The 25,370-nt window shown below is 43.3% G+C and overlaps 1 protein-coding gene across 2 annotated transcripts; it reads right to left on the reverse strand.

The window, feature by feature from the left end:
• Positions 1 to 1,500: 1,500 nt before the first annotated feature.
• Positions 1,501 to 25,318, reverse strand: LOC136588168 (transmembrane channel-like protein 8). 2 transcript variants are annotated; one of them, XM_066587181.1, is made up of 16 exons: positions 25,260 to 25,318; positions 22,860 to 23,010; positions 19,882 to 20,030; positions 19,444 to 19,590; positions 19,262 to 19,335; positions 18,672 to 18,811; positions 14,605 to 14,752; positions 14,360 to 14,530; positions 14,129 to 14,280; positions 10,472 to 10,592; positions 9,293 to 9,390; positions 8,227 to 8,410; positions 7,368 to 7,498; positions 5,992 to 6,150; positions 5,277 to 5,355; positions 1,501 to 1,654 (listed from the first exon to the last, which is right to left on the reverse strand). In XM_066587181.1, exons 2-16 carry the CDS (start codon positions 22,973 to 22,975, stop codon positions 1,577 to 1,579), a joined length of 1,947 nt encoding a protein of 648 aa, XP_066443278.1. In that variant the 5' UTR covers positions 22,976 to 23,010; positions 25,260 to 25,318; the 3' UTR covers positions 1,501 to 1,576. The 2 variants fall into 2 exon arrangements, with proteins under 2 accessions (XP_066443278.1, XP_066443279.1); XM_066587182.1 differs by lacking the exon at positions 25,260 to 25,318 and adding an exon at positions 25,051 to 25,114.
• Between the last annotated feature and the right edge of the window lie 52 nt (positions 25,319 to 25,370).

The raw sequence follows: 25,370 nt of genomic DNA on the forward strand, positions 1-25,370 counted from the left end.
GTTTTGCTGGAGTCTGGTGACTATGGGTCTGAGTGCAGAGAACTGGCAATGACATCAACCAACACAAGGGTCACGTGACCGCTGCAGCCAATCATCGTCTTCCTTCAGCCGGGGAGTAGCTGCAGCAGTCACATGACTTGGTGTGGTATAGTCATCCCTCCCCTCCAGGAAGTGAAGACCAGCAGGGGTGGAACAAATGTTGCAGGCAATCTTCTGTTATATTACTAGAGCAGGCTGAAGTAGTTTGGGGAAAAAAAAGTGTGTCCACGGAAAACCCCATTAAGCTTTACCGTAAACCAAAATGGATGAAGATAGAGTGTGAACCAAGGTATGGGTAGGTAATTGGCATGCCACATGAAATATGCTTGATGAGGTCCAGGAATGTATTCTGATTTCTATATATGGAATTTTGAAGGAATTATTCCCCTAAAATGAGCAAAATTGGCTTCAACCTCCTAAGAAATTTTGCTGTCCTTTGGATCAAAACATTGTGGGAGAATAGGTGAAACTAGCGGGACCTTTAATAGGTTACATATGAGATAACCCAAAGCAATAAACACAAATGACTGGGCCTTTTTACTATGCCAGAAGCAGGGCCCACCAGAAGTAGACCAGCCTGACGTTGGGGAAATAAGAGTATCTTTCTTGGAAGAAATATCTAATCTCTACCATACATCCACTTTGATGTTCTTTTTTTGCCTTTTTGTGACAACAAAAAAGTTTCAATCTTGTCAAAACTGCAATCTCAGCCGTCTCCATTAGGGTAGCAAAATCATAGGGCTCCACCATCAGTATTTTTTACAGCTGAAGGGTGGTTAGTATTCCTGTGCGAGTAAAGTAATGAGGATATGATGGGAAAAAAGGATGACAACAATAATTCCATTTCTTAAAGGGGTTTTGTCATTAAAAAAAAATATCTAAACTTACCTATCCCTTCCCTATCTGTCTCCTTATCCCATCTTCTCCTGGTTGAGCTTCTTCAGTGCCCCAGGTCAGCTCACTGCAGACTGGGCCCAGCTTGTTATGAAGGCTGCTCATCACAAACTCCTTCCTGCTGGGTCAGTGAAGGTCACATCCCTGTGCTGTAGCTTCACTGCCTAGGAAGGAATTGTAATCTATTTCAGAGACAGCTCGCATGAGCAATCTCTGAAGAAGATAGGCGGTCCTCCTGCTGGCCTGTGAACTGTGCCGTAACCGTACAGACTGCCAACCTAACGTACGTAACCTCACAGGAAGGAGCAGAATCAGGCAGCTGGAGGTGAAGTGACCCCCGGACTGCAGGAGCCAGGAGAAGATAAGGGAGGTGAAGATCTGGTAAGTAGACTGATGGGGAGGAATAGATAAGTAGAGCATTTTTCTTTTTTTAGTGACAGAACCCCTTTAAAGTCTGATAATGTTTATGGCGGAGTGGAGCGGATTCCCAGATTTTGCTGTTGGTCACTGTGGTTACTTGTCCGGCCTCCGAGTGCTACAGGAAAAGCCATGAAGATGCAATGAGGCTCAGTAACAAAGTCTTTTATTTCACAACAATTAAAAATAGGGTTTTCCAGTCATTCTTCGGCAGGTCGAATGTTGGTTAGTGGTCAACCATATTACTCGGAATGTCTTGTTCTTCTCTCAGCCTTCGCACCAGGAATTCTTTATCTTCTATTTGCTAAAATAAGAAAATGACTTTAGATACATGAACTCTGTTACCAATAGCTTTAACCCCTTAACGACCAATGACGTACCTGGTACGTCATGGAGCGTCGGGGTATGTATGAAGAGAGGTTGCGATGCAACCTCTCTTCATACAGTGCGGGCGTCAGCTGTTTATAACAGCTGACATCCGCGGGCAATAGCCGCGAGCGGCCGCGCGGCCGATCGCGGCTATTAACCATTTAAATGCCCCCGAACGATGTTCGGGGGTCCCGCACGGCCCCCCCCGCGGTGAGATCGGGAGAGCCGTGCATGTGTCATGGCAGCCGGGGGCCTAATGAAAGGCCCCAGGGCTGCCTTAGCAGACTGCCTATCAAGCCGTCCCCGTGGGGTGGCTTCATAGGCTGCCTGTCAAAAAGCAATATGACGTAATGCTATAGCATTACGTCATACTGCAGGAGCGATCAAAGCATTGCATCTTAAAGTCCCCCAGGGGGACTTCAAAGTAAAGTAAAAAAAAAAATCAATAAAGTTTTTTTTTAATTGAAAAAAAAAAAAGTTGTAAAAGTTTAAATCACCCCCCTTTTGCCATATCTATTATTAAAAAATCTAAATAATAAATTAAAAATATGTATTTGGTATCACCGCGTCCGTAAAAGTCCGAACTATCAAAGTACCACATAATTTTTCCCGCACGGTGAACGTCGTTCGAAAAAAGAAATGAAGAATGCCAGAAATGCATTTTTTTAGTTACCCTGTCTCCCAGAAAAAACGCAATAAAAAGCGATCAAAAAGTCGTATGTATTCCAAAACGGTACTATCAGAAACTACAGGACATCCCGCAAAAAAATGAAACCTTGCTCAACTACGTCGACGGAAAAATAAAAAAGTTATTGCGCGCACAAAATGACCGCAGAAAATAATTGAAAAAAATTTTATGTCTTTAAAAAAAAAAAAAGAGGAGTATAGTAAAAAAAAAACTATACAAGTTTGGCATCGTAGTAATCGTACCGACCCATAGAATAAAGTTATCATGTCGTTTTTGTTGCCATTTGTGCGCCGTAGAAGCAAGACGCACTAAAAGATGGCAAAATGTCGTTTTTTTTTTCATTTTACTCCACTTAGAATTTTTTAAAAGTTTTTCAGTACATTATATGGTACTTTAAATAGCACCATTGAAAAATACAACTCGTCCTGCAAAAAACAAGCCCTCATACAGCGACGTGGATGGATAAATAAAGGAGTTATGATTTTTTTAAAGGGGGGAGGAAAAAACGAAAATGGAAAAAGAAAAATGCCCGCGTCATTAAGGGGTTAATATGTTCTTCAAGCATGAAATGGCCAGGTTGGCTAGAGGTTAACATAAACCATTTCTGACCCACCTTTCCTACAATCAGCTGAAATGACCTGAAATATTTCATTTGCTTGACTCCTTAACCCATTGATTTCAATGAGAGCTTTTTTGGCAATTACATGCGCCAGCCACTACCCAGGAGTCATTGTGTATTTGTGGCGCTGTTAGCAGGTGCAAAATCAGCTGATTGGGATCCAAAGCGGAAGACCCCGGCCAATCAACAATTGATGGCCTATCCCTTAGGATTAGAGATGAGCGAGTATACTCGCTAAGGCACATTACTCGAGCGAGTAGTGCCTTAACCGAGTATCTCCCTGCTCGTCTCTAAAGATTCGGGGGCCGGCGGGGAGCGGCGGGGGAGAGCGGGTGGAACGGAGGGGAGATCACTCTCTCCCTCTCTCCCCCCGGCTCCTCCCTGCTCACCACCATAACTCACCTGTCACCCGCACCGGCCCTCGAATCTTTAGAGACGAGCAGGGAGATACTCGGCTAAGGCACTACTCGCTCAAGTAATGTGCCTTAGCGAGTATACTCGCTCATCTCTACTTAGGATAGGGCATCAATCATATTTTCCCCGGAAAACCCCTTTAATGGCATCATTTTGTCATACATATAGTACTGAATAATGCATAGCTATTATTCATTTTTGGAGGAATTGGGGGAAAAAAATTTGCATTTGTTTTTTGAATTTCATTTTTGCGGCGTTCAGCATGTGGAATAGAAAAAGTGATAACATTCTCTGGGAGACTCATGCCAGGCTTCTGATGCAGAACCATAAAAAAGACATATGCATCGGAATGGAGTCCCTTGACATATGCCGTAAAAAGGTGTGTGGGTGGTCTTTAAGGGGAGGGGTTAAAGAATTAGCTAATTTTGTTTTTAAGGCAATTTTGTTTTAGTAAAAACTCTAAAAAAAAATATTGGGGGAATATATTAAGACCAGCTGTTTTGTGGCTTGTGTCAAAATATGCAGATTTATGCCACTTTTAGTATGATTATACTTACTGTATTTTTTTGCTTTGAGCTTGAGCATGCTGTTCAGTCTGCAGGCGGAGCTGAGCAGATTGATAAACAGTATAGTTTTGTGTGAAAAGATTCAGTGCAACTTGTGTTTTATTCATTTAACCCTCTGCACGCTCTTAGCTGAACAGTCCAATGGGCGGAGCTATCAGTGACTGACAGCTGTGTATGGCTGTACAGGGTCAGTCACTGATAGCTCCACCCACTGGACCTCTAAGCTCAGAATGAGCAGAGATGTAAATGAATATAATACGAGATATATTGAATCATTTCTCATAAAACTATATATCAAACTGCTTGGTCCCTTCTGCTCTATAACATGCTGCCTGCGTGTTCGAGCCGACAGATTGCCTTTTACTATATGTTATATTTGTATAACATTAAACATATAGAACATGTAAAATACACATGCGTGTGATACAGCTGCCTACGGTATACGGTAAAGGGCAGTAATATTGGAGAGCCCTAAGTGCCTTGTCTGAGCCCAGAGATGTCAGTGTAAAGCCATCAGCTCTGGAGGTAATGTTTTCTTCTCTATTCATTTCTAAGGACTCATGTCAATGGGCGTACGGGTAAATGTTGTACCCATAGTCTCCGCTGGCAGAGAGCCGTCAGAGACCACGTATGGCACTGCGCATACTCGCGAATCACATGCAAACGGATATGCGCCGTGTGCTCAGTACTGTGTATTCACAGCGTTTCATACACAGCCCATACAAGTGTATAGGGCTCACATGTAAAATGTTGATTTTGCGGAGGATTTCATGGTGTAAATATATAAGAACCCACCCTTAGGCCCACTGTCCACTGCAGGATTTGATTCGTGGCACCCGCGCGGAAGATCCACAATTCAAGCTGCCTGTAGGGAATGATGGGCATCCGCAGCTGAATTAAAGCATTTGGATTTGTTTTGCGGACCACTTAGTGCGGATCCGATGCGGACAACTTCCAGTGAAGTCAATGAAAGCCATTCAATCCGTGGCCTGTCCACAATTTAATTCCGCGGCAAAGCAGGAGTTTGAAAAACGACTAAAACTCTACTGCGCATGTGTGCCGGCGCGCCGGTCGGTACTTCCACACACATCCGCAGAAGAAAAAAAAACAAAAAACCCAAACAGGTACACAGGGTCCTCAGCCGTGGGCAGGGTCGGATTCCGCTGTGGTAATGATCTAGGTTGTACCTCAGAAGCATGGGTTTGGGTGGGTGTATACCAGTATAGACATCACGTATTACTGAATCACATTTGTATCTGATCTTACTTACTTTGGACAAGTGGTCTTTGAGCTGCTCCACGTCTAGCTCATTTTGGCGAACGCGAGAGACATAGCAAGTGAGCACAAGACTGCGAAGCCAAAAAAACATATTAGTCAACCAAGGTATTAATGAATTTATCCAAGACCTATCACCCCAATATGTCAGAAACGGCTCTGTTGGGAATCCCCGTCTGTATGTCGTGACCAGGGATAACCGGGAACAGCCTAACTTGCTATGCTATGCTGTTTTTGTGATACCATTCTCTTCTATGGGAGTTATAGAGAGAGCGTAGAATGGCCAGCTCAGCTGTTTTCCCAATCCCGGACATCTCTGGTTGCTTCATCCAGACGAGTACTACCATCCCAGCTGTTATTAACTCAAATGGGAATAACCCTTTAAACAAGTGGGATTGCTTCACCCATGGCTGGACAGGGGAGTAACCTACAAAGCCATAAGCATGGTAATGTCACTATGGAGGCAAACTCTGATAGTGGATGAAATAGAATGCATTGGTGTAAATTAATGGCTAGTGCAAGCTACAAAATCAGATGATATATACTAAAGGACATAATATATGAGGCAGAAAGACAAAGCATGTTATAAGTAGTGATTATCAGTATTCGTAATGATCAGCTTCAGAGGATATTATTGCTTATAGTAGACACAGATAACACATGACATGACAATAAATGCATCCTACTAGATACAACGCTACTAGTCTTACCTAAGGATTAACAGCAGACAGTAAGCAGCAATGTCTGACGTCAAATGTGCGAGGACAGTCAAGGCTACAGGGGGCAGTGCTGAGCGGGTAGTGTTCTGCAGAGCCTCCCATGTGGTACTGTAGTCAGTAAATAAGCCGCAGGAGTGAGATGGGCGAGCACTGACAGGGTTTGAAATTCAGAAAAAACACAAGAAAAAGATTAGTCACAATCTAAAAAGTTTCTGTTCCCAGACTAATGGAAGCGCCTTATGAAATTCACCGGATATGGTGAAATATAATAAATAAGCCTCCTTTAGGCCTCGTTCACACGGGCAACAAAGTTGCGCGATTTTGTCGCGTTGCTACAATGCTATAAATCTCATGTATGTGAAGCCCATGCTTTCCTATTGGTTAATTCACACATGCAATGGTTTGTAGTATGTGACATCCCAACACAAAAACCTTGCGGGTGATATGCCCGCGATTCTTGAGGTTTTGTAGCCCATGCTTTCCTATGGAGCCTTCCTCTCTGTTGTATTGTTTCGCACGAAAATGCGATTTTCGTGCGGTGCGATGCAACTTTGACAGTAGGAAATCCTACTGTCAAAGCCATAACCTAAGCCCTAGCTGCAGGAAAAAATAAAAAAACTGTATACATCACCTTTGTCCGCCTGGCCGCATCTTCTCCTTGGTTCCCGGCACTATTCCTCTTCATCTCTTCTGGCCGGGGATTGAAAAATCCCTGCCTCCTGGAAACGCTGGCTGTGATTGGCTGACAATCACAACCATTCATCGAGCGCTGGCTCTAATTGGATAAGCGTCAGCCAATCACAGCCAGCACTTCCAGGAGGCGGGGATTTTTCAATCCCTGGCCAGAACAGATGAAGAAGACCAGTGCCGTGGACCAGGAGGAAGCTGCAGCAGAGCCCCGGACAGCGCTCCTGGGTAAAGTATACTTTTTAAAATTGCGGTATTGCCGCGAGAAGATGCAGCGATATCACACGGACCAATGATGCAATATTGCTGCAATTTTCTTGCTGCGATGCTGTGTCGCACGTGTTAAGGAGGCCTTAAGCTTATTTTATTTAATAAATAAAATAAGCCTAAAGGAGGCCACAAAATCCCCATAGAGAGGAGAGAGGCCACAACAGAAAAAAAAACGGATTGGCAGCCCCGTGTTAACGAGTTTTTTGCAAAATCTCGTCTACATGGCTGGCTAATCCCGGGATTAGGAGCCGCGGGCGGATTTGCCGCACAGAAATTACGCACGGAATTTTTGCTGCAAATCCGTCCCGAATGAACCCAGCCCTATTGTTCTGTGTAAAAGTACCCTAAGATGTGTCTTCAGCGATCCCCATCACCTATGGCCTCTACCTAGATACTGCTTGCTCACTTACCTTGTCAACAGGTAACATAATGGCAGAAAGACAGTCATCAGGCCTAGGAGCAGGACAAAATGAAACAGGATTCTCAGGGTGGATTCTCGAAATAATTTTTGGGACACGTCACACAAATGGTACAGAGAAAACTGAAAGAATGAAACAACAACATGTGAGAAGTATTAACTATCGTCAAGGATTCTGACACCATACACTGCATGAAAATAATAATAATCTTTATTTATATAGCGCCAACATATTCTGCAGCGCTTACAATACAGGGGAAGAGAAATCAATTGATGGAGACAGTAGGGCTGAGGGTCCTGCTCCAACGAGCTTACATACTACAGATAATGGGGTGATACAGAAGGTAAAGGGGCTGAAGATGGGTGCGGTATGGCGAGGTGGAGAGTGAGGGATGCTATACACATAGACAATGGTCAGAATTAAGCTGTGTGGTGGTGGAATCGGTGTGACTGCAGGGGGCGGTTGATTACGGATAGCAGGGACTGCAGTCACTAGGTCAGGGAGCATGTTATCAGGTGGAGTACAGAGGGGTTTGGTTTAGGGAATAGGGTATGCCTCCCTGAAGAGGTGTGTTTTTAGAGCACACCTGAAGTTTTGTGAGTCCTGGATTGCCCGGATAATTTGGGTAGCACGTTCCAGAGGATTAGTGCTGCTCTGGAGAAGTCTTAAAGGTGGGAATGAAAGGTTCGGGTTAAAGGCGCACTTAATCTGATTTTGTTAGTGGAGCAGAGGGCGCGGGCTGGGTGGTGGATTGAGATGAGGAAGCAATGTAGGTCGGCACTGTGCTATGGAGAGCTTTGTGGATGAGGGCGGTGAAAGCCTTTAATATAGCCAGGTTTTGCTAACTGACCTTTTTAATGTAGAAGGTGATGAAAAAGAAGATGAGGTTGAGCAGTGGCAGTAATGGGGCATAGAACATTCCTCCCCACACCAATGTCTGACTATACACCGTATCCAGCACATTCTGGGATAGCTCGAATTTTTCCTTTCCAAGCCAGCGGATGACACGACACTGGAATCGGGAAACCAGGAAACTGATGAATGAGAAGGAAGGAAGTAAAAGACGGTGAGAACTAGTAATCGTAATTCGATGAGTAAAGACCTTTTTAGACGGGATGACTGTCAGGCGCTAACTATGCTTTTACAAAGGATTGATGATCCACTAACTGAATGCAGGTGGAGAGGACCGGGGTTCATTCCAGCCTGCCCACCTGCTTCACAGTGAACAGGCAGTTATGCATAGATAAACGACTGCCTGTTTACATAGGCTGATGCAGTGGCAGACCAACGATGATTTTTAGGTCTGCATAAAAGATCTGATCAACAATTTATTGTTGATCGTTTTTGCACGGCCCGTGTTTACATCTAACAATTACCGTGCCAGCCTCTCAACCTAACAAGCGGTTGGCACAATAATCGTGCCTGGAAACACAAATGTGACCATATGATCATGACATTAACTCAGTGGTCGCATGCCTACAGGCATTACAAGGTCCTAAGAATAATTATTGCAGAAGCAGAGTACAATGGGGCAGATTTACTAAGCTAAATGAACCAAAATTCTGGTTCCCTTTGCACTAAAAAACTGGCTTACACATCTTGCACCACATTAATTAGGCGTTTTTGACAATGGGGATGTGGCTTATTGCATGCGCAGGCGCATGGTTTAATGGGAAGTGAGATGGCTTACAATGCAACACCATACACCAAAAAGTTTAGTGCAAACTAAAGTTAAGCAATACATGGCATAAACTTACACAATAGTGTTAAAGATGAACCAAAAGTATCCCTCAGCAGGAGCTACTCTAGTGAATTTAACACATTTCTGGGCTGTCTAGTCTTTACAGTATCTCTTAGACAGTATTAGTACATCTGCCCAATAAATACACAAAACTATTAGGCTGCTCCAAACTTACCTGCGAGGCAATTGTAGGAACAAGAACTCTGCTAACACTTTAAGAAAGTGAAATATGGACAACTTGTAAAACTCTTGCCCAACCGATGTCTCCCAGCACTGTGTAGACAAAAAGCAGATCTAAGGGGATTGTACGAGATTGAAAAAAAAAAAGGGGGTGTGATTTTAAGTTTGCCCGATGAACATCATCACTCTTACCTATTGGCTGTGTCTGGTCCATTCACTTACATACAATTTCAAACAAAGACATTGGACAAACATTATATAGGCATTGCACTTTGTGCTAATGTGCTTAGCTTGCGTTCTTTCATTGTGTATTAGCACTTAAAGAATGTACTTCCCAAGATGTATCTCCTTGTGAAATTTCTTAATTGAAAAGGAACAATAGTGGAAAATTACAACGAAATCCAGTGGTGTTGCAGCTGTGACCAGCCCTGTGGCTGTTGTGACATTGCCTGTTGCTATTCATGCTGATGAGGTTGGAGGCTACTGATGACCCTGTTAGGGTGAGCTGCTGGGATCTGTTGTTCTACCTAGGTTTCCAGCAGCACAGCCCCACAGGTGGAGGTTGATTGAGCTGGCTGGGTGTGGATTGCTCCAGCCAGCCAATCACCACCGGTCTGCTGCTCATATATACCAGCTCCTCGGCTAGAGGCTGCTGGGCTTTCCTCTACTTGTTCAGCGTAAACAGTGTCATGTTCCTGCGTGTCTGTGCAGAATGCCGGACATGAGGTGCAGAGTCCTGTTCTGGGTGCATGTTGTTCGGTGTTGTATGCAAATCCCTTGCGTGTTAGCTGAGTTCCTCCCTGCCGTGTTTTGTTTGTCATCTAGATCTAGGTAGGTCCCAAGGTTCCAATGTGGGGCCGTCGCTGTCGGGACAATCACCTTGCATGCAGGCAGGTTTCATGTGGAAGTTATCTCGTTAGAGTAGGAACCCGTGAGACAATGAGGACCCTCGAGAGGCCAAAATATGAACCAATACCTTGCATCGTATCCATTTACATCTGTTTATGCATGTGGGTATGCTTGGTCGTGTTTTGGGCGTTTTTCAGTCACTGTGTTATGTCTGTCCGTGAGTTATGTCCGCTGTTTCCGAGTTCCGCCACAGTTTTGCCAGTTCGTATGAAAGACGTAGCAGACCCAGAGGTACTCTGACAAACACTCAGACATTGACCCTCACCTGCAATTGCATATTGTAGCCACAAATCTCACATGGTGCCTTGGAACCTCCTAAGCACAGAATCTTTTGACCAAGAGAAAGTAAGAAAATCCCCAGGGTTCCAAGCCTGAGAAATACACACCTAGGCAAGGAAAAGTTTTGTTTAAACCACTTTTATTGAGGTTTCAATGTAACAACACACAAGGATAATACCGTGTGAGCAAAATATTAAGTCCAGTAACTGGAGCGTGTAGCATGCATCAGTATTATCTGATGAAGCCAAGCAAGAGTGTCAAGAAGAAAGGCAGGTCTACACGCTGACCACAGCTGAAGAAATGCTGCAAGGCACACTTTTTGATGAAGTTGTCAGACAACATTGACTGAAAAGATGCAGGCTTGATTAACAGATGGAGAGCAATGGGGTTGCAAATGTCTCCCTACCACTCACTCAGCAGACCATCAGACCTCAGGGATCAAGAGGTATCTGGAATGAAGAAGGTCAGAGGACCTATACCAGTAGGTAAGTATCCCTCTCTCTCTCCTCCCCCCCCCCCCCCGCCTGCCTACCAGCCAAAAATTTTGCCATTGACGCACGCAATGCGTCGCGGCCAAAACAGGCACGTCATAGCAGGGAGGAGCCAAAAACTGGGGCGGGGTCAAACACGGCGTGATGCTCGTTCGAGTAACGAGCACCATCGAGTACGCTGATACTCGAACGAGCATCAAGCTCGGCAGAGTACGTTCGCTCAACTCTAATAGATTCCCAAATGGCATTTTATAGACACAAAATTAGGCTCGATGGCAAGAATGCTTAAAAGGTGGAGAGTTCATAATACAGCAACCAAGATAAAGGAATTTCTAGGTGGGCAGACTTAAGGACCTATAAAGGTGGCAAGGTGGACCCTTGGAGAATAAGGGGTGACTGTGTATCATCAGATGCCTTTCAGCTGCACAGGTGGTCTGAGGTCATCCCAGATGAAAATCAGGATTGTGAAAGAGTAGAGTTAGGATGCATTTACACTGGCCATAAATCGTGTGAGTTTTGTGCGTAGCAAGAGGCCCAAAACTCGTACGAAAATAGGACCCATTATTTTCAATAGATCTATTCAAATGGGTGATTTTTCTCTTACAGCGATGCTGTGAGATGGAGTATATATGGAATGATCTATTTTCGTGTCCTGTGCAATGCGAGTTGGCCCGAGAATGTTGAGCGCGACTGAATGCTTCCTTAGGGCTCAGTCACACGGGCCCTGATTGGCTGACCACTGTGACCAATCAGAGGCAGCTCTCAGTTGTCATTCAATAGCTGAGAGCTGCCTCTGATTGGTCACAGCGCTCAGCCAATCAGAGGCAGAACTCACTCACCTATTCATGAATTCATGAATGGGTGAGTGAGAGCTGCCTCTGATTGGCTGAGGGCTGTGACCAATCAGAGGCAGCCCATTCAGCAGGCGGGGATTTTAAATCCCCACCTGCTGAATACTACAAAAAGCAGTTCAGGAGAACAGCCAGCTGGACGCGGCTGATCTCTGGCAGCTGCAAAAAGGTGAGTATATATATTTTTTTATTTTTTACACTTTTTTTGGATGGTTTTCAGGGAAGGGCTTATATTTGAAGTCCTTCCCCGAAAATTAATACAGAGCTTGCCGGCAGCCCACTGCTTTCAATGGAGCCGGCTGTATTGCCGGCTCCATTGAATTCAATGGGCGAACATCGTTCTCCTCTGCCACAGCTGTGGCAGAGGATAGCGGGCAGCGCTTGTGTGACCAAGCCCTCTGGGCTGATAAACGCTGCTAGCAGCGTTTTTTTTTAGCCGTGACGCTGGCTTCGGTCACACGATTTTTTTGTGCGCATCAGTTTTGCGCACAAAAAAAAAATCACACGAAAAAACGCCCGTGTGACTGAGCCCTTAAAGGGATGAAATGCTCAGCGGAGCTAGCATGGGGAAACAGTCTATCTCAAGTCAAGATGACAAAATGAAAGGAATGAGAAGTCACTCCGGGTCACTTGTTGGTTACCAGCCATTGTAAGCGGCACAGTGTAACAACACCAACTGATACTTCAATCCCATTCATTGTTTTGAATATCTGTGGAAGTGGTATATAGAGTAACAAGCCAGAGTAACATTGTCTTTAGATGGAACGATTAGTGTTTAAATCGAGCCTAAGTGAATGATATTGATAAATGAGCTCATCTAAAAGGACCCTTAGGTAGGCAAAGGCCGATTGAGGTCTCTTGAACAATGACACCCCTGGAAGGTGTACATAAATCAGGATATTAATATGCACAAAGCTGAAAAGATTTGGTAGAGATAGGCATGTGAAGAACTAGGTAGGTTCATAATAGTAACAAGGTAACAAAGCAATAAAAATAACATTGGAGTGTAGAGACAAAAAAGACAGCGGATAGAAAGAATGTCATTAGCATTCTGATTCACTCATTTACTGAGCAGATACCATGTTTGAAAAGCTAAGGGTACCTTTACACGGTACAATAGTCAGACATATAAGCATCCGACAGCTATACCATCGACTTTCGCTCCAGTGCTTTACAAATGAATGGAGGCGGAGCGGGTCGGGGATCATTACGGCCGCCCACCTCCATTCACAGTAAACAGGAGTCATTCATAGATTGAGCGACTCCCGGTAACACAAGAAGCCGCTCAGCAGTCATTCCGTTTCAGTGAGCTAAAATGGAATGACTGGTGACAACTAAGTGACTTCTCACTGAGTGCCCTGCCAGGGCCGTGCATACACGGATCAACAGGCGCACTGAATCGCTCATTTGAGGAATTATTCAGGCAACTATCAGCCTGTGTAAAGGTACCTTTAGAAATGTTAGAAGAGGAAGGGGGATTTAAAGTGGTAAAACAGTGTTTGGTGGGGTGTTGATCCAGTAGCAAGTGGGCTTTATGTGCATGCATGTTCTACAATGGTGGCAGGTAATAACAGCCCTTGAAATGCATGGTTTCTCTTTATTAAAGTAAAGGGCTACTATGGGTGTGGAGCTTGTTCGCCACTGGTGGCAGGTACTTAGGGACCCCACTGCTCTTAAGGTCCATTAACATACAACGATTATCGCTCAAAATTCCTTCAAACGATGGCATATGAGCAATAATCGCTGAGTGTAAACACTGCCATAGTTCACTTTTTGGCTGAATGATGATTTTAAGGTGAGCTTAAAATACATTGTTCAGTTGGAAAGAGATAACAGGGGCCGCATGCTGTGTTCTGCATGGGGGTAAGAGATTACATTGTATTCTGCTGGCAGCCTGTGCGAGAACAATGGAGATGTGTGCAGAGCCCAGCCCAAATGCTGGGCTCTGCAAACAGCTCCCGGAGGCCCTTTTACATGCAAATGAAGCTGATAAAGTGTTAATGGACATTAGTGTCCATTAACACTTTATGCAAAACAATCGCTAAAACTGTTAATCTTTCAATCGTTTGAAAGATTGTCTTTGTGTGTAAATGGGCCTTTACTCCCACCAATGAGTATTTTGTGACATGCTCTAAAAGAAATTCAACTAAAAGTGGAGTAAGAAGATAATATATTCAGCAAAAGGGATAGAGCGAGAAGTGAAAAATGAACAAAGTGAGGAAACCAGTGCAAGATATAATATGAAGTGGGAAGGGGCTAGTGGTTAAAAGCAAGAAGAACACTTTAATAATGGTCATTCACCTGATCAGAGTTAAGGTTATCTCTGCACTTGGTGACCGGCCCTCATATTTTACTAGGAGCATGAAGAAATATGGCAAGATCAGGAGAACCAAGGAGAGGACAATAGGGACAAGATACTGAGTCACCAAGCTGAAGATTGGATCACCTGATCTCTGGGGAACAAATTGGAGTTAAAGAACATGAAGCTCTACAGGAAGAGGGTCGGTATGTGAACTCACATCTTGAACTCACCTCTTGATAGTCTTGAGATACGCTAGTCGCAAGGTATATTGAGAAAAAGCCTCCAGCCATCAGAGCTAGGATGATACAGTTGAGAAAAACACGCAAAGCAAGAATGCGAACTCTTTTACCAAAAGATTGTTGAGCTGTTAACCAATACCAACGCTCCTCTGCCAAATCAGACTAAGAGAAGGGAAGATATTACTGCAGATGCAACATTGTGGATGTAAGACTAAGTGACAGAGAGGCTAACAAACCTTGACATCATTACTGAAACTCTTCTGCTTGAGCTTAGATGTCACCGTTCCTCTCACACAGAAGTCCCAACCGGAGAAGACTTTGCTGCTGATGGAGGTCCTGTACTGTCGGCTGCGCACTCGCCTCTGCGTTATTCCCTTCACTGTACTGCCAGTAAGAAAGGTTATGACAGATATGATAGTGAAGCACAGCCCTAGAAAGTGTTGGCATACCCCAGAATAGAACATTATACTACAGCTGTATTCACACAGGCAAGTGCGATTATAGTGAAACACTGACTATTTTCTGTGAGATTTTCATGTGTTTGCTCTGTATTTTTGAGATTTCCACACACTATAGCGTTTCTCAGAAAATAAGCCCTACCCCGATAATAAGCCTTACCTCATTTTGGGGGAGGCTTGAAATATAAGCCCTCCTCTGAAAATAAGCCCTAGCTAAACTACATGAAAAAAAAATCAATACTCACCTGGTCCGCTGTGCCTAAGTCCCTTGCGCTGCGGCAGGCTGCCGTGTCCTTTGCTCTGATGTATCACTCTCTTTCTGGTGACGGGGCTTTGAATATCCGGCCTCCCACAAGCGAGTGCTGTGATTGGATCAAGCACCAGCCAATCAGAGCCAGCGCTCAATTATGTACAGCCATTCAGTGAATGACATCCCTGAATGGCTGTGATTGGTTCAACAAGAGCCAGCTCTGATTGGGTGAGCAATGGCACTCGTGAGCCAATAACAGCACTCGCTTGCTAAAGATGGGGTATTCAAAGCCCCGTCACTAGAAAGAGAGTGATATGTCAGAGCAAAGGACACGGCAGGCTGCCGCAGCGCCGGAGACCGGCAGTGCGAGGGACCCGGACGCTGCGGACCAGGTAAGTATAAGCCCACCCCCGAAAAAAAGACACTGTGCCTTTGCATCCTTTTTTATACTATATATGTATATATTTATACTATATTATAGTAACGTGTTGGGGTGCATTGGAGTTGCAGCTGGTTAAAAATGCATTACATTCACATGCAAGTCGGGTGGGGTATTGTCTATTCTTGAGGAGAGCACCTAGAAGGTGAGTAAGAAGAATTAGAGGCCATTCATGCTCCTCTGGGTAATATGCAAATAGTGAAGATGGAACTATGCCTCTGCAGCACCACCTATTGGATGACAGCATTCCTTTAAATCAATGTACAACCCTTTTTTACAGGTCTTAACAAAGATTGGGAATTGAAAGCCAGAATCCATACACTGACAGCTGTTTCGGGATGTTTGCCCCTCATCAGTGTGCAGTAGGATTCTGGCTTGGCTAATGAGAGGCCTGCGATGTGAGGCGGGAGGGGTATCATCTCCCCTTAAGGAGAGCACCTAGAAGTTGAGCAAGGAGACTTATAAGACCATGCATGCTCCTCTGGGTAACATGCAAATAAGGAAGATGGAATGCTGCCATCCAGTAGGTGGTGCTGCAGAGGCATTGTTCCATCTTCCTTATTTGCATTCGCATGCAAATCGCATGGCATGCGATTATGATGTGTTTGTTTTAATGCTCTCATAGAGAGTAATGGGTGAATTGTACAAAAATAGGACATGCCGCAACTTTTCAAACTCAGACTATGGGTCTGAGAGAAAAATCGCTTGTATGAATTAACTCATTCAAATAAATGGGATTTTTCCCCATATGAGTTCTGTCCATCTCAGAATCAGACGGAATTTGTATAGGAACATCAGCCGTGTGAATACAGCCTTATGTAGAGGTGCTTTATGTTTATTCCATGCTCTTATATATTAAATCCAGCAATATACAGAGTCACATACGGGGATGAGAAAAAGTCATAGACCCAATATTCCATAGGAGAAAGCATTCCTTCCAGAACCCTGCTGGCAATATTCTGAGGTCCGCAGAAAGAAGAACTTATGGCACTGGTTGTTATAGGCAACAGTTATATGTTTCTATGAAATGTCACGTCACTCATCAGCTTCCTCATCTCTACAGTAATAGGATGAATTAAGGTTTGGCAATTTTTCTTCATAGCTAAGATCTTCCAAACCTCACATTAATTTGGTTGCCGTTCTTTATACTCTCTCCAGCACTCTGCTATCTTTTTTATAGACAGTGCCAAAAATTGGATAATTTACTCAAAATGCCATCGCATCAGCACTTTATGCATAGACATACTGTAGACTTGATTCAGGTAAACTATGCCTGAGGGTGTATCCTCGGAATGGTTTTCGTGTGCGAGTTCTTGCCAACTGCGAGAAGGACAGAGCTCACATGTGAAAAGAACCCATCAATGTCAACGGGTAAAAACACATCAGAGATTTTTCTTTCGGACCGAGAGTCCAAGATCAAAAAATCACAGCATGCCCTATTTTTGGGGGGCAATTCTTGTGCAAGAATCACCCAATCTTTCGTATGGGAGCGTGAAAAGAAAATTGAATGTCATGCGATTTGCATGCGAGTGTGATGTGTTTTATTATTACCGCATTTTAACTATTGGAAGCACATGCAATTTTTTCTTGTGTGTGAAAAACATTTGCATTGCAATTGCAGTAAAAAACACTGAAAAATCGAGTGCAATGTAAGTCAGATTTTCAGGGACCTATAGAGCATTTGCCCATGTGAAGACAACCTAATCTAGACAAGCGCTTTCTATATCTCTGGTTCCCAATGACACGTGATTATCACAATTCATGGTTATCGTTCGTTGAATGCTCGTTTCCCAATTGGTATGACAGGATTGGCTTTGTTGATTCAACGTGGAAAAGCTATAGGTGATCCTCCCCCCATTACCCCACAAACTCCTAAATAGGTTTTTTAAAGGGATCTAACAGTGTCGTTCTCTACTGGGAAAGCATCATTTTGATGACCCAGAAAGTGACTGAGCTTCACAAAAATTAACCTTATTTCTTAAAAATCTGGTTTTAGTCCAAACAAATTGCCCTTTTAATTTTATTTAACTATCTAAGAACTCTTTCACATGAGCGTCAGTTTAAGGGTGCATTCAGACGACTGTATATCGGCTGGGTTTTCACACCCAGCCGATATACGGCATCTCTCTCTGCAAGGGGGGAGCCTGGAAGAGACGGGAGCAGTGCTCTGAGCTTCCGCCCCTTCTCCGCCCCTCTGCACTATTTGCAATGAGAGGAGGTGGAACGGGGGCGGGGCTAAGTTCCGTGAATTAGCTTCACCTCCGCCCCGCCTCTCCTCAATGAAAATAGTGCAGAGGTGCGGAGAGGAGGCAGAGAGGGGGCGGGAGCTCAGAGCACTGCTCCTAGCTCTTCCAGCCTCCTCCCCCTGCAGAGAGGGATGCTGTATATCGGCTCGGCATGAAAACCTAGCCGATATACGGTCATCTGAATGCACCCTAATACTCATATTGCCATGCTAAACTATTGCAGCTATCGGAGCGTTAAACCGCATGAACGAATAGAAGCCGTAAACACATCGCAGCTAGTATTCACATGTATGCCGCTCCCTTTGCCGTCTGACTCCCATAGAAGTCTATGGGAGCCTCTGGTGTTGTGCCGTCAAAAGATAGGACTTTTCCTATCCTTTGACAGAGAGAAATCTTTGCACATCAAAAAATCGTTCATTTGAAAGAATCCATAGAAATCCATAGGTTCTTTCAGACGCCATTATTTGATGTGCCTATTCTGCGTCAAAATAACGCTCATGTAAAAGAGGCCTAAGACTCTGTTCACATTAGCTTAGGAGCTTGCATTTGGAGCCTCTGTTACTGATTTTGGAGTAGACAACATAGCACAGCCTTATTTCGTTTGGGAAATCACTGAACAGTCAGACAAAAACTGAATGGACACCATTATAGTCAATGGGGTCCATTTGGTTTCATAATGAGACAGATCACTTGGGTTCAATTCAATTTTCGTGCTCCCATAAAGGAGCAGGAAAACGGAATCCATAGCACATGTGTGAATGAGCCGTGATGTGTCACGCAACATTGGTGACTGCATGCAATTGGGGCCCAAAGCAATGTCCTAAATACTATGGAAGCTGGTTCTGAGTAAGCAGCATAAATGAGCTTGTCTGTGTTAATAGGGCAAAACTAAGCAGTGACACGTTCCTACCATTGTAAGAGGGCGAGGCTACAGATTAATAGGAAGAGGAAGGGGGTCAGCAGGTATGACAGCCGGACATGGAAGTTATCTTTATGCTCCATCACATCAGTGTAATGTCCATAGAAGAGGAAGGTGTCCTGCATGAAGCCCTGAAATGTGGCCAAGCAAAAAGTAAATATATTACATGTGAAAGCCAATTTACAGAACTATATTTAAGGTGTACGCATCAGAAGATTGAATCTGTTGCAGTGCTTGAGTCGAGAACCCATCACTTAGTAGAATGCCCGCTACGTTACAAGAAAACTCCAGTGATCAACCTTGTGTTTGTATCTAAAACTATAAAGAGGATGCAATGACCCATTACATGTCACTGCGTCATCCAAGGTGTTCCAGACTTCAACCTAAAATGTGACCATTAGACCAACTGGAGCAAGAAACCCAATCAGGTTTTACTTTGGTGACCAATTATAACCCAGCATATGCAACTCTGGGAACCAAATAATGGTAACTGATGTATCACACCTACAACACGAAAAAGTGGACCACTCATGGAAATCACTGGTTAGAAGAGTATACAATAGACATCAGCAATTACTCACTTCTCCGGTAAACACATCTAGTAGAGGATTCTGCAAGGATGGGCTTAGAAAGGCTGACGAGTTTCCACATGGCACTAGTCAGAACAATTTGGAACGTGGTAAGACAAGGGTTGTGGAGACCAAGAACAGACATATTCTCCATGAACACATTTACTAACCATACTGCACGATTATATACATACCTAGATAGCTGCGGTCGTGTCTCGTCTTATTGAGAACCACGGTGGGAATAATAATCAAACAAGTAGTCAGGATGAATGAAGCGAAGTTCAGGAACACCAGGAAACGAAGGAACAGAAAATAGGAGCTGATACTGGAGCCAAACCTGGCTGTAAGGGCAGAAGAAAACATACAAAGATTGTAATGTCTGTCCCATAGTGAATTCAGTTTGTACTAACACAGGTCTGGGTAGATCATATTGACAAGTGAGTCCACATGAAAGCATATTTTATGGTTTAATTGGTTTTCATATCTTGGAATACATACACACATTCTTCACCAAGTCTAAAGCACACCATGTATGACACCACTACCTGATGTAGCATCCTCAGGCTACCTGCAAGAAGCCATATGCCCAATGACCCGAGCGGGCCTGGTTGACATTTTTTTTTGACTCTCACCTCTGATAGCAATGAGCGTTTTCTCCCACAATTTTAAGGACGAGAAGACTTGTTCCCCCTTGCCCCAAGCTGGCCACAAACATATGCATTTCTTCCGAGTCCACGGATTCCAGAAACCAGTATTATAGCCTTCAGACTGCCTTACTTCTCTGTAAAAGCAAAGCACGCACCCATTATACTGTACCTGATTGTAAAGCATGCACCCATTATACTATACCTGATTGTAAAGCATGTACCCATTATACTATACCTGTTTGTAAAGCACGCACCCATTATACTATACCTGATTGTAAAGCACGCACCCATTATACTATACCTGATTGTAAAGCATGCACCCATTATACTATACCTGTTTGTAAAGCACGCACCCATTATACTATACCTGTTTGTAAAGCACGCACCCATTATACTATACCTGATTGTAAAGCATGCACCCATTATACTATACCTGATTGTAAAGCATGTACCCATTATACTATACCTGTTTGTAAAGCACGCACCCATTATACTATACCTGATTGTAAAGCATGCACCCATTATACTATACCTGTTTGTAAAGCATGTACCCATTATACTATACCTGATTGTAAAGCACGCACCCATTATACTATACCTGTTTGTAAAGCACGCACCCATTATACTATACCTGATTGTAAAGCACGCACCCATTATACTATACCTGATTGTAAAGCATGCACCCATTATACTATACCTGATTGTAAAGCATGTACCCATTATACTATACCTGTTTGTAAAGCACGCACCCATTATACTATACCTGATTGTAAAGCACGCACCCATTATACTATACCTGATTGTAAAGCATGCACCCATTATACTATACCTGTTTGTAAAGCATGCACCCATTATACTATACCTGATTGTAAAGCACGCACCCATTATACTATACCTGATTGTAAAGCATGCACCCATTATACTATACCTGTTTGTAAAGCACGCACCCATTATACTATACCTGATTGTAAAGCATGCACCCATTATACTATACCTGTTTGTAAAGCACGCACCCATTATACTATACCTGATTGTAAAGCACGCACCCATTATACTATACCTGTTTGTAAAGCATGCACCCATTATACTATACCTGTTTGTAAAGCACGCACCCATTATACTATACCTGTTTGTAAAGCACGCACCCATTATACTGTACCTGATTGTAAAGCACGCACCCATTATACTATACCTGATTGTAAAGCACGCACCCATTATACTATACCTGATTGTAAAGCATGCACCCATTATACTATACCTGTTTCTAAACCATGCACCCATTATACTATACCTGATTGTAAAGCATGCACCCATTATACTATACCTGTTTGTAAAGCACGCACCCATTATACTATACCTGATTGTAAAGCATGCACCCATTATACTATACCTGTTTGTAAAGCACGCACCCATTATACTATACCTGATTGTAAAGCATGCACCCATTATACTATACCTGATTGTAAAGCACGCACCCATTATACTATACCTGATTGTAAAGCACGCACCCATTATACTATACCTGATTGTAAAGCATGCACCCATTATACTATACCTGTTTGTAAAGCACGCACCCATTATACTATACCTGATTGTAAAGCACGCACCCATTATACTATACCTGATTGTAAAGCATGCACCCATTATACTATACCTGTTTGTAAAGCACGCACCCATTATACTATACCTGTTTGTAAAGCATGCACCCATTATACTATACCTGTTTGTAAAGCACGCACCCATTATACTATACCTGATTGTAAAGCATGCACCCATTATACTATACCTGTTTGTAAAGCACGCACCCATTATACTGTACCTGATTGTAAAGCATGCACCCATTATACTATACCTGTTTGTAAAGCACGCACCCATTATACTATACCTGATTGTAAAGCACGCACCCATTATACTATACCTGATTGTAAAGCACGCACCCATTATACTATACCTGTTTCTAAACCATGCACCCATGCATCCATAATAGAAAATGTGAAAGCTCTTCAAAAGTTCCCTGGGGTTTACCAATTACTATCGAAAACGTACTAGAGGATTTTCGATTGTGGTCCCCAAGGGCGATACAGTCTTTTCAAGCCTTGAAGAGATTTTTTGCGATGGTTCCAGTTCTAGTTCAACCAGACTCATCCAGACCTTTCATGGTTGAGGTTGATGCCTCAGAAGTTGGGGTTGCAGCAGTGCTTTCTGAGGGAAGTGGTACGCTGCAAAATATTCGTGATTGTGCGGTTTTTTTTCACGTAAATTTTCTACTACTGAGCAAAATTACGATATTGGTGACAGAGACATGTTGTCAATTAATGGGCTTTTGAGGAGTAGTGCCATCTCCTCGAAGGGCTCGACATAACATGTTGGTTTTTACGGACCACAAAAACCTGATGTCATTTAAAACTCCCATTGAAGTCAATGAGTGCATGAAAAATAAATGGAATGCACTCACATACCGTGTGAATACCTTACGTTTTTTGACTTGAATGGGCAATTCTAGTCCAAAAATTGCACCAGAATAGGACATGCTGCGATTTTTTTCTTTTTACAAGGACTATCAGTCTATGCCCCCCCAAAAAAATTGCACGTGTGAATACACATATTGAGGTCCAAGTTCTGTCCGAGTCGTGTCAGTTTCAAACTCAGACATTAAAATCGCCCATGTGAATAAACCCAATTGGTGAGTTCCTATTCTTGCATTCTTATCACCTACTGGTGTAGATATGTGCTACATATTGTTCATTTGACTGTCCAGTTGTTACATAATTCGGTCCTATTGTGAGTCCTGGACATGAGCACTTGTAGACATTGCTAGTACCTGAGAAAGACTACTGCTATAGATGGAGTCTAGTGCTGTCGTCTTGTGTCCAGCCAGCTTTATTACTCACATGTTCATCCTTACAGACATCATATACAATTAGATCATGTTTATACAGGATACCTTAACATGATTCACTGACCTTAATCTACGCTTCTCTTTCATGGGCACGGGATTAGTTCGGAGGTCGTTAAATTTGCCCCATGTTCCCCGACTTCTGTCCCCAACATTCCATGTTTCAGGAGTCTTTTCATTCATTTCTCAACAATCCCTTGTTATACAGACTGTAGATACTTTATAAAAAAAACATGTAGAAATGATCACTCAGTAGCTGTAATAATGTAGTATTGCAGTGTATGTGTATGAATACGACCGTCTTATTAGGTATAGAGATGAGCGAGCATACTCGGTAAGGCGATATACTCGAGAGAGAGCATTGCCTTTTTCGAGTACCTGCAGGCTCGACCCAGCAGGTATCTTCAGGGACGAGCCAGCAGGTACTCGAAAAAGGCAATGCTCTCTGGAGTATATCGCCTTACCGAGTATGCTCGCTCATCTCTAATTAGGTAGCTTCAGTCTGCTACATTAGTATAAAATAGGTTTGACTAAACTAAAAGTTCTAGAATCATGAAGTTTACACTAATGTCAAAATCTTATCTTAATAGTAAGGAATGTGAAATATTCAGCCCTCCATAGAGGAAAATATTAAACTTAGCAGCCCCTTGACTCTGGGATCCTGGGAGAGGTGAGTACTAACGGGCTGCCATTTTTTTCTTCCCTTCTATAATTCCAAGCATCTACTACTCTTTCAGTAAAACAATATTTCCTGCTTATGATCTTCCGCCAACTAATTTCAGATTGTGTCCCTTGTTCTAGCGTTTAGAACCCAATAAAACACTTCCCTTCTCAACCTTATTCATACCTTAAACATAGGGATAGTGTTAGGGATTCCAATTCTCTCCCCCGTTTGGGGAGCAGGAAAGGGGAATCCCCATGGCTAAACTGTTCCACCCGGGGATGGACCCAACAACAGCGCAGGCAGACCCCATTGACTACAATGGAGTCCATCCGCTTTCTGCTCAGCTGCCCGGCTTTTGGACAGAAGAAAAAGCACTGCATGCAGGGATTTTTCTTCCGGTACTTTGAACCGGAACTGTGATGTAACCTCCTGCAGATGTGAAACCGGCCTAAATATATTAGACTTGGGAAAATATCTTATTTGGGGAATCGTCGAATTCCAGTAGTCCGCTGTTCCTCATTCACTCCCTGCAAGTTCTCCGTAAATTTTCAAAAATCTCCACATCTATGAAAAATCGAGACAAATGTAAAATATTAAATAGCAGTTTGCGATGAGGGGGGGGGGGTGCAGCTGCACTCTGTGTCTTGTGACTGGGAAGCAGCAGGAGTAGATATGTGACTGGTTGGGCCCTGAAAACACTGCAAGTCTGGAGAAACATAATGTACATTTAGGCTCTGAGATTAGATCTTCCATCAGGGGTTCTGCCAGGGTTTCTGTCACTTTTAGGCTAGTTCCACATGGGTGACTGTGATTTTGCCACGAGAAAATCGTGTCACTTTTCCCACAATTTTTGAGCATCAGTGCTGCCTTTTCTCGCAAAATCATCGCTGCCGCGATTTTTTTTTTAAGCGAAAGTCAATGGAACTTTTTCAATCTTAAAATTACGTCACAACGCAAGTTTTTGCATTGCAATGTGATAAAACAGAGGCTCCATAGGGAAACATGGGAGATAAAAAAAAATTAAAAAATCACACAATGCAGAAAGAGAGCATGCCACGATTTTTTGCTCTCACAACATCATGAAAACATGGGAAGAAAATCATTGTAAATCATTGGTTTCATAATCTGCTTTTTTACTGACTCTTACATTGTGCAAAAATCACTTGATTTTCTTGCCCGTGTGAAACCACCCTTAACCCTTTCCAATCCAGTTTTGGAATCAGGGTTTCTTTCCTAAGAGGCTTTCTCTTTTTGCTGTTATACAACGGTGCCATCTGCTGGCTAAAGCCAGTGTGTGCGCCAGAGAGGCTCCGACAGCGGAGTGGCTGGCTATAGACGGTAAGAATACCCTGTCAGACATCTTCTGACATTGGAGTTGTACTAGCTTCAATCAGCATGTAAGAAGACGTCAGACCGTGGATTGGAAAGAGTTAATGTCAAGTATAGTGCAGCATGCAGCTGTGTTCTTGCTATCACTTTGATGGAGCCCATTATAAGCCAATGGAGTCCATCCATTAACATAGCCTTACAGAAACCAGCAGAAGAAAGAAAAAGACCCAATATATACTGGCCGCAGATATTAATGGCTACGCACCCTTAAGATTGCCCATATGTAGAGATCTCATCTAGTAGTATGCTTCCTGTCCACGGGAGCCCTGCAAGGATCAAGTGACACAAAGTTCTGTCTCCGGTTATAGCCTTTTGCTGCCTTCCTATCACCTTTGAGTCCATCTGGTTGAGTATAATTTATGAGTTCCTTTCTCCCATTGCGAGTTTGTCATATTTTTACATAAATTACCCTACCTTGTTTCTCCGTCGTCAGAACCTCACTTTCCTGTTTCTTTTGCTATGTTGAGTAGAAGATATGACAGGAAGTTGTGAGGCATAAATATGTGTACAGGAAACCACAAGAAG

This window comes from Eleutherodactylus coqui, chromosome 13 (genome assembly GCF_035609145.1).
Source record: "Eleutherodactylus coqui strain aEleCoq1 chromosome 13, aEleCoq1.hap1, whole genome shotgun sequence".
Taxonomy (NCBI): Eukaryota; Metazoa; Chordata; class Amphibia; order Anura; family Eleutherodactylidae; genus Eleutherodactylus; species Eleutherodactylus coqui.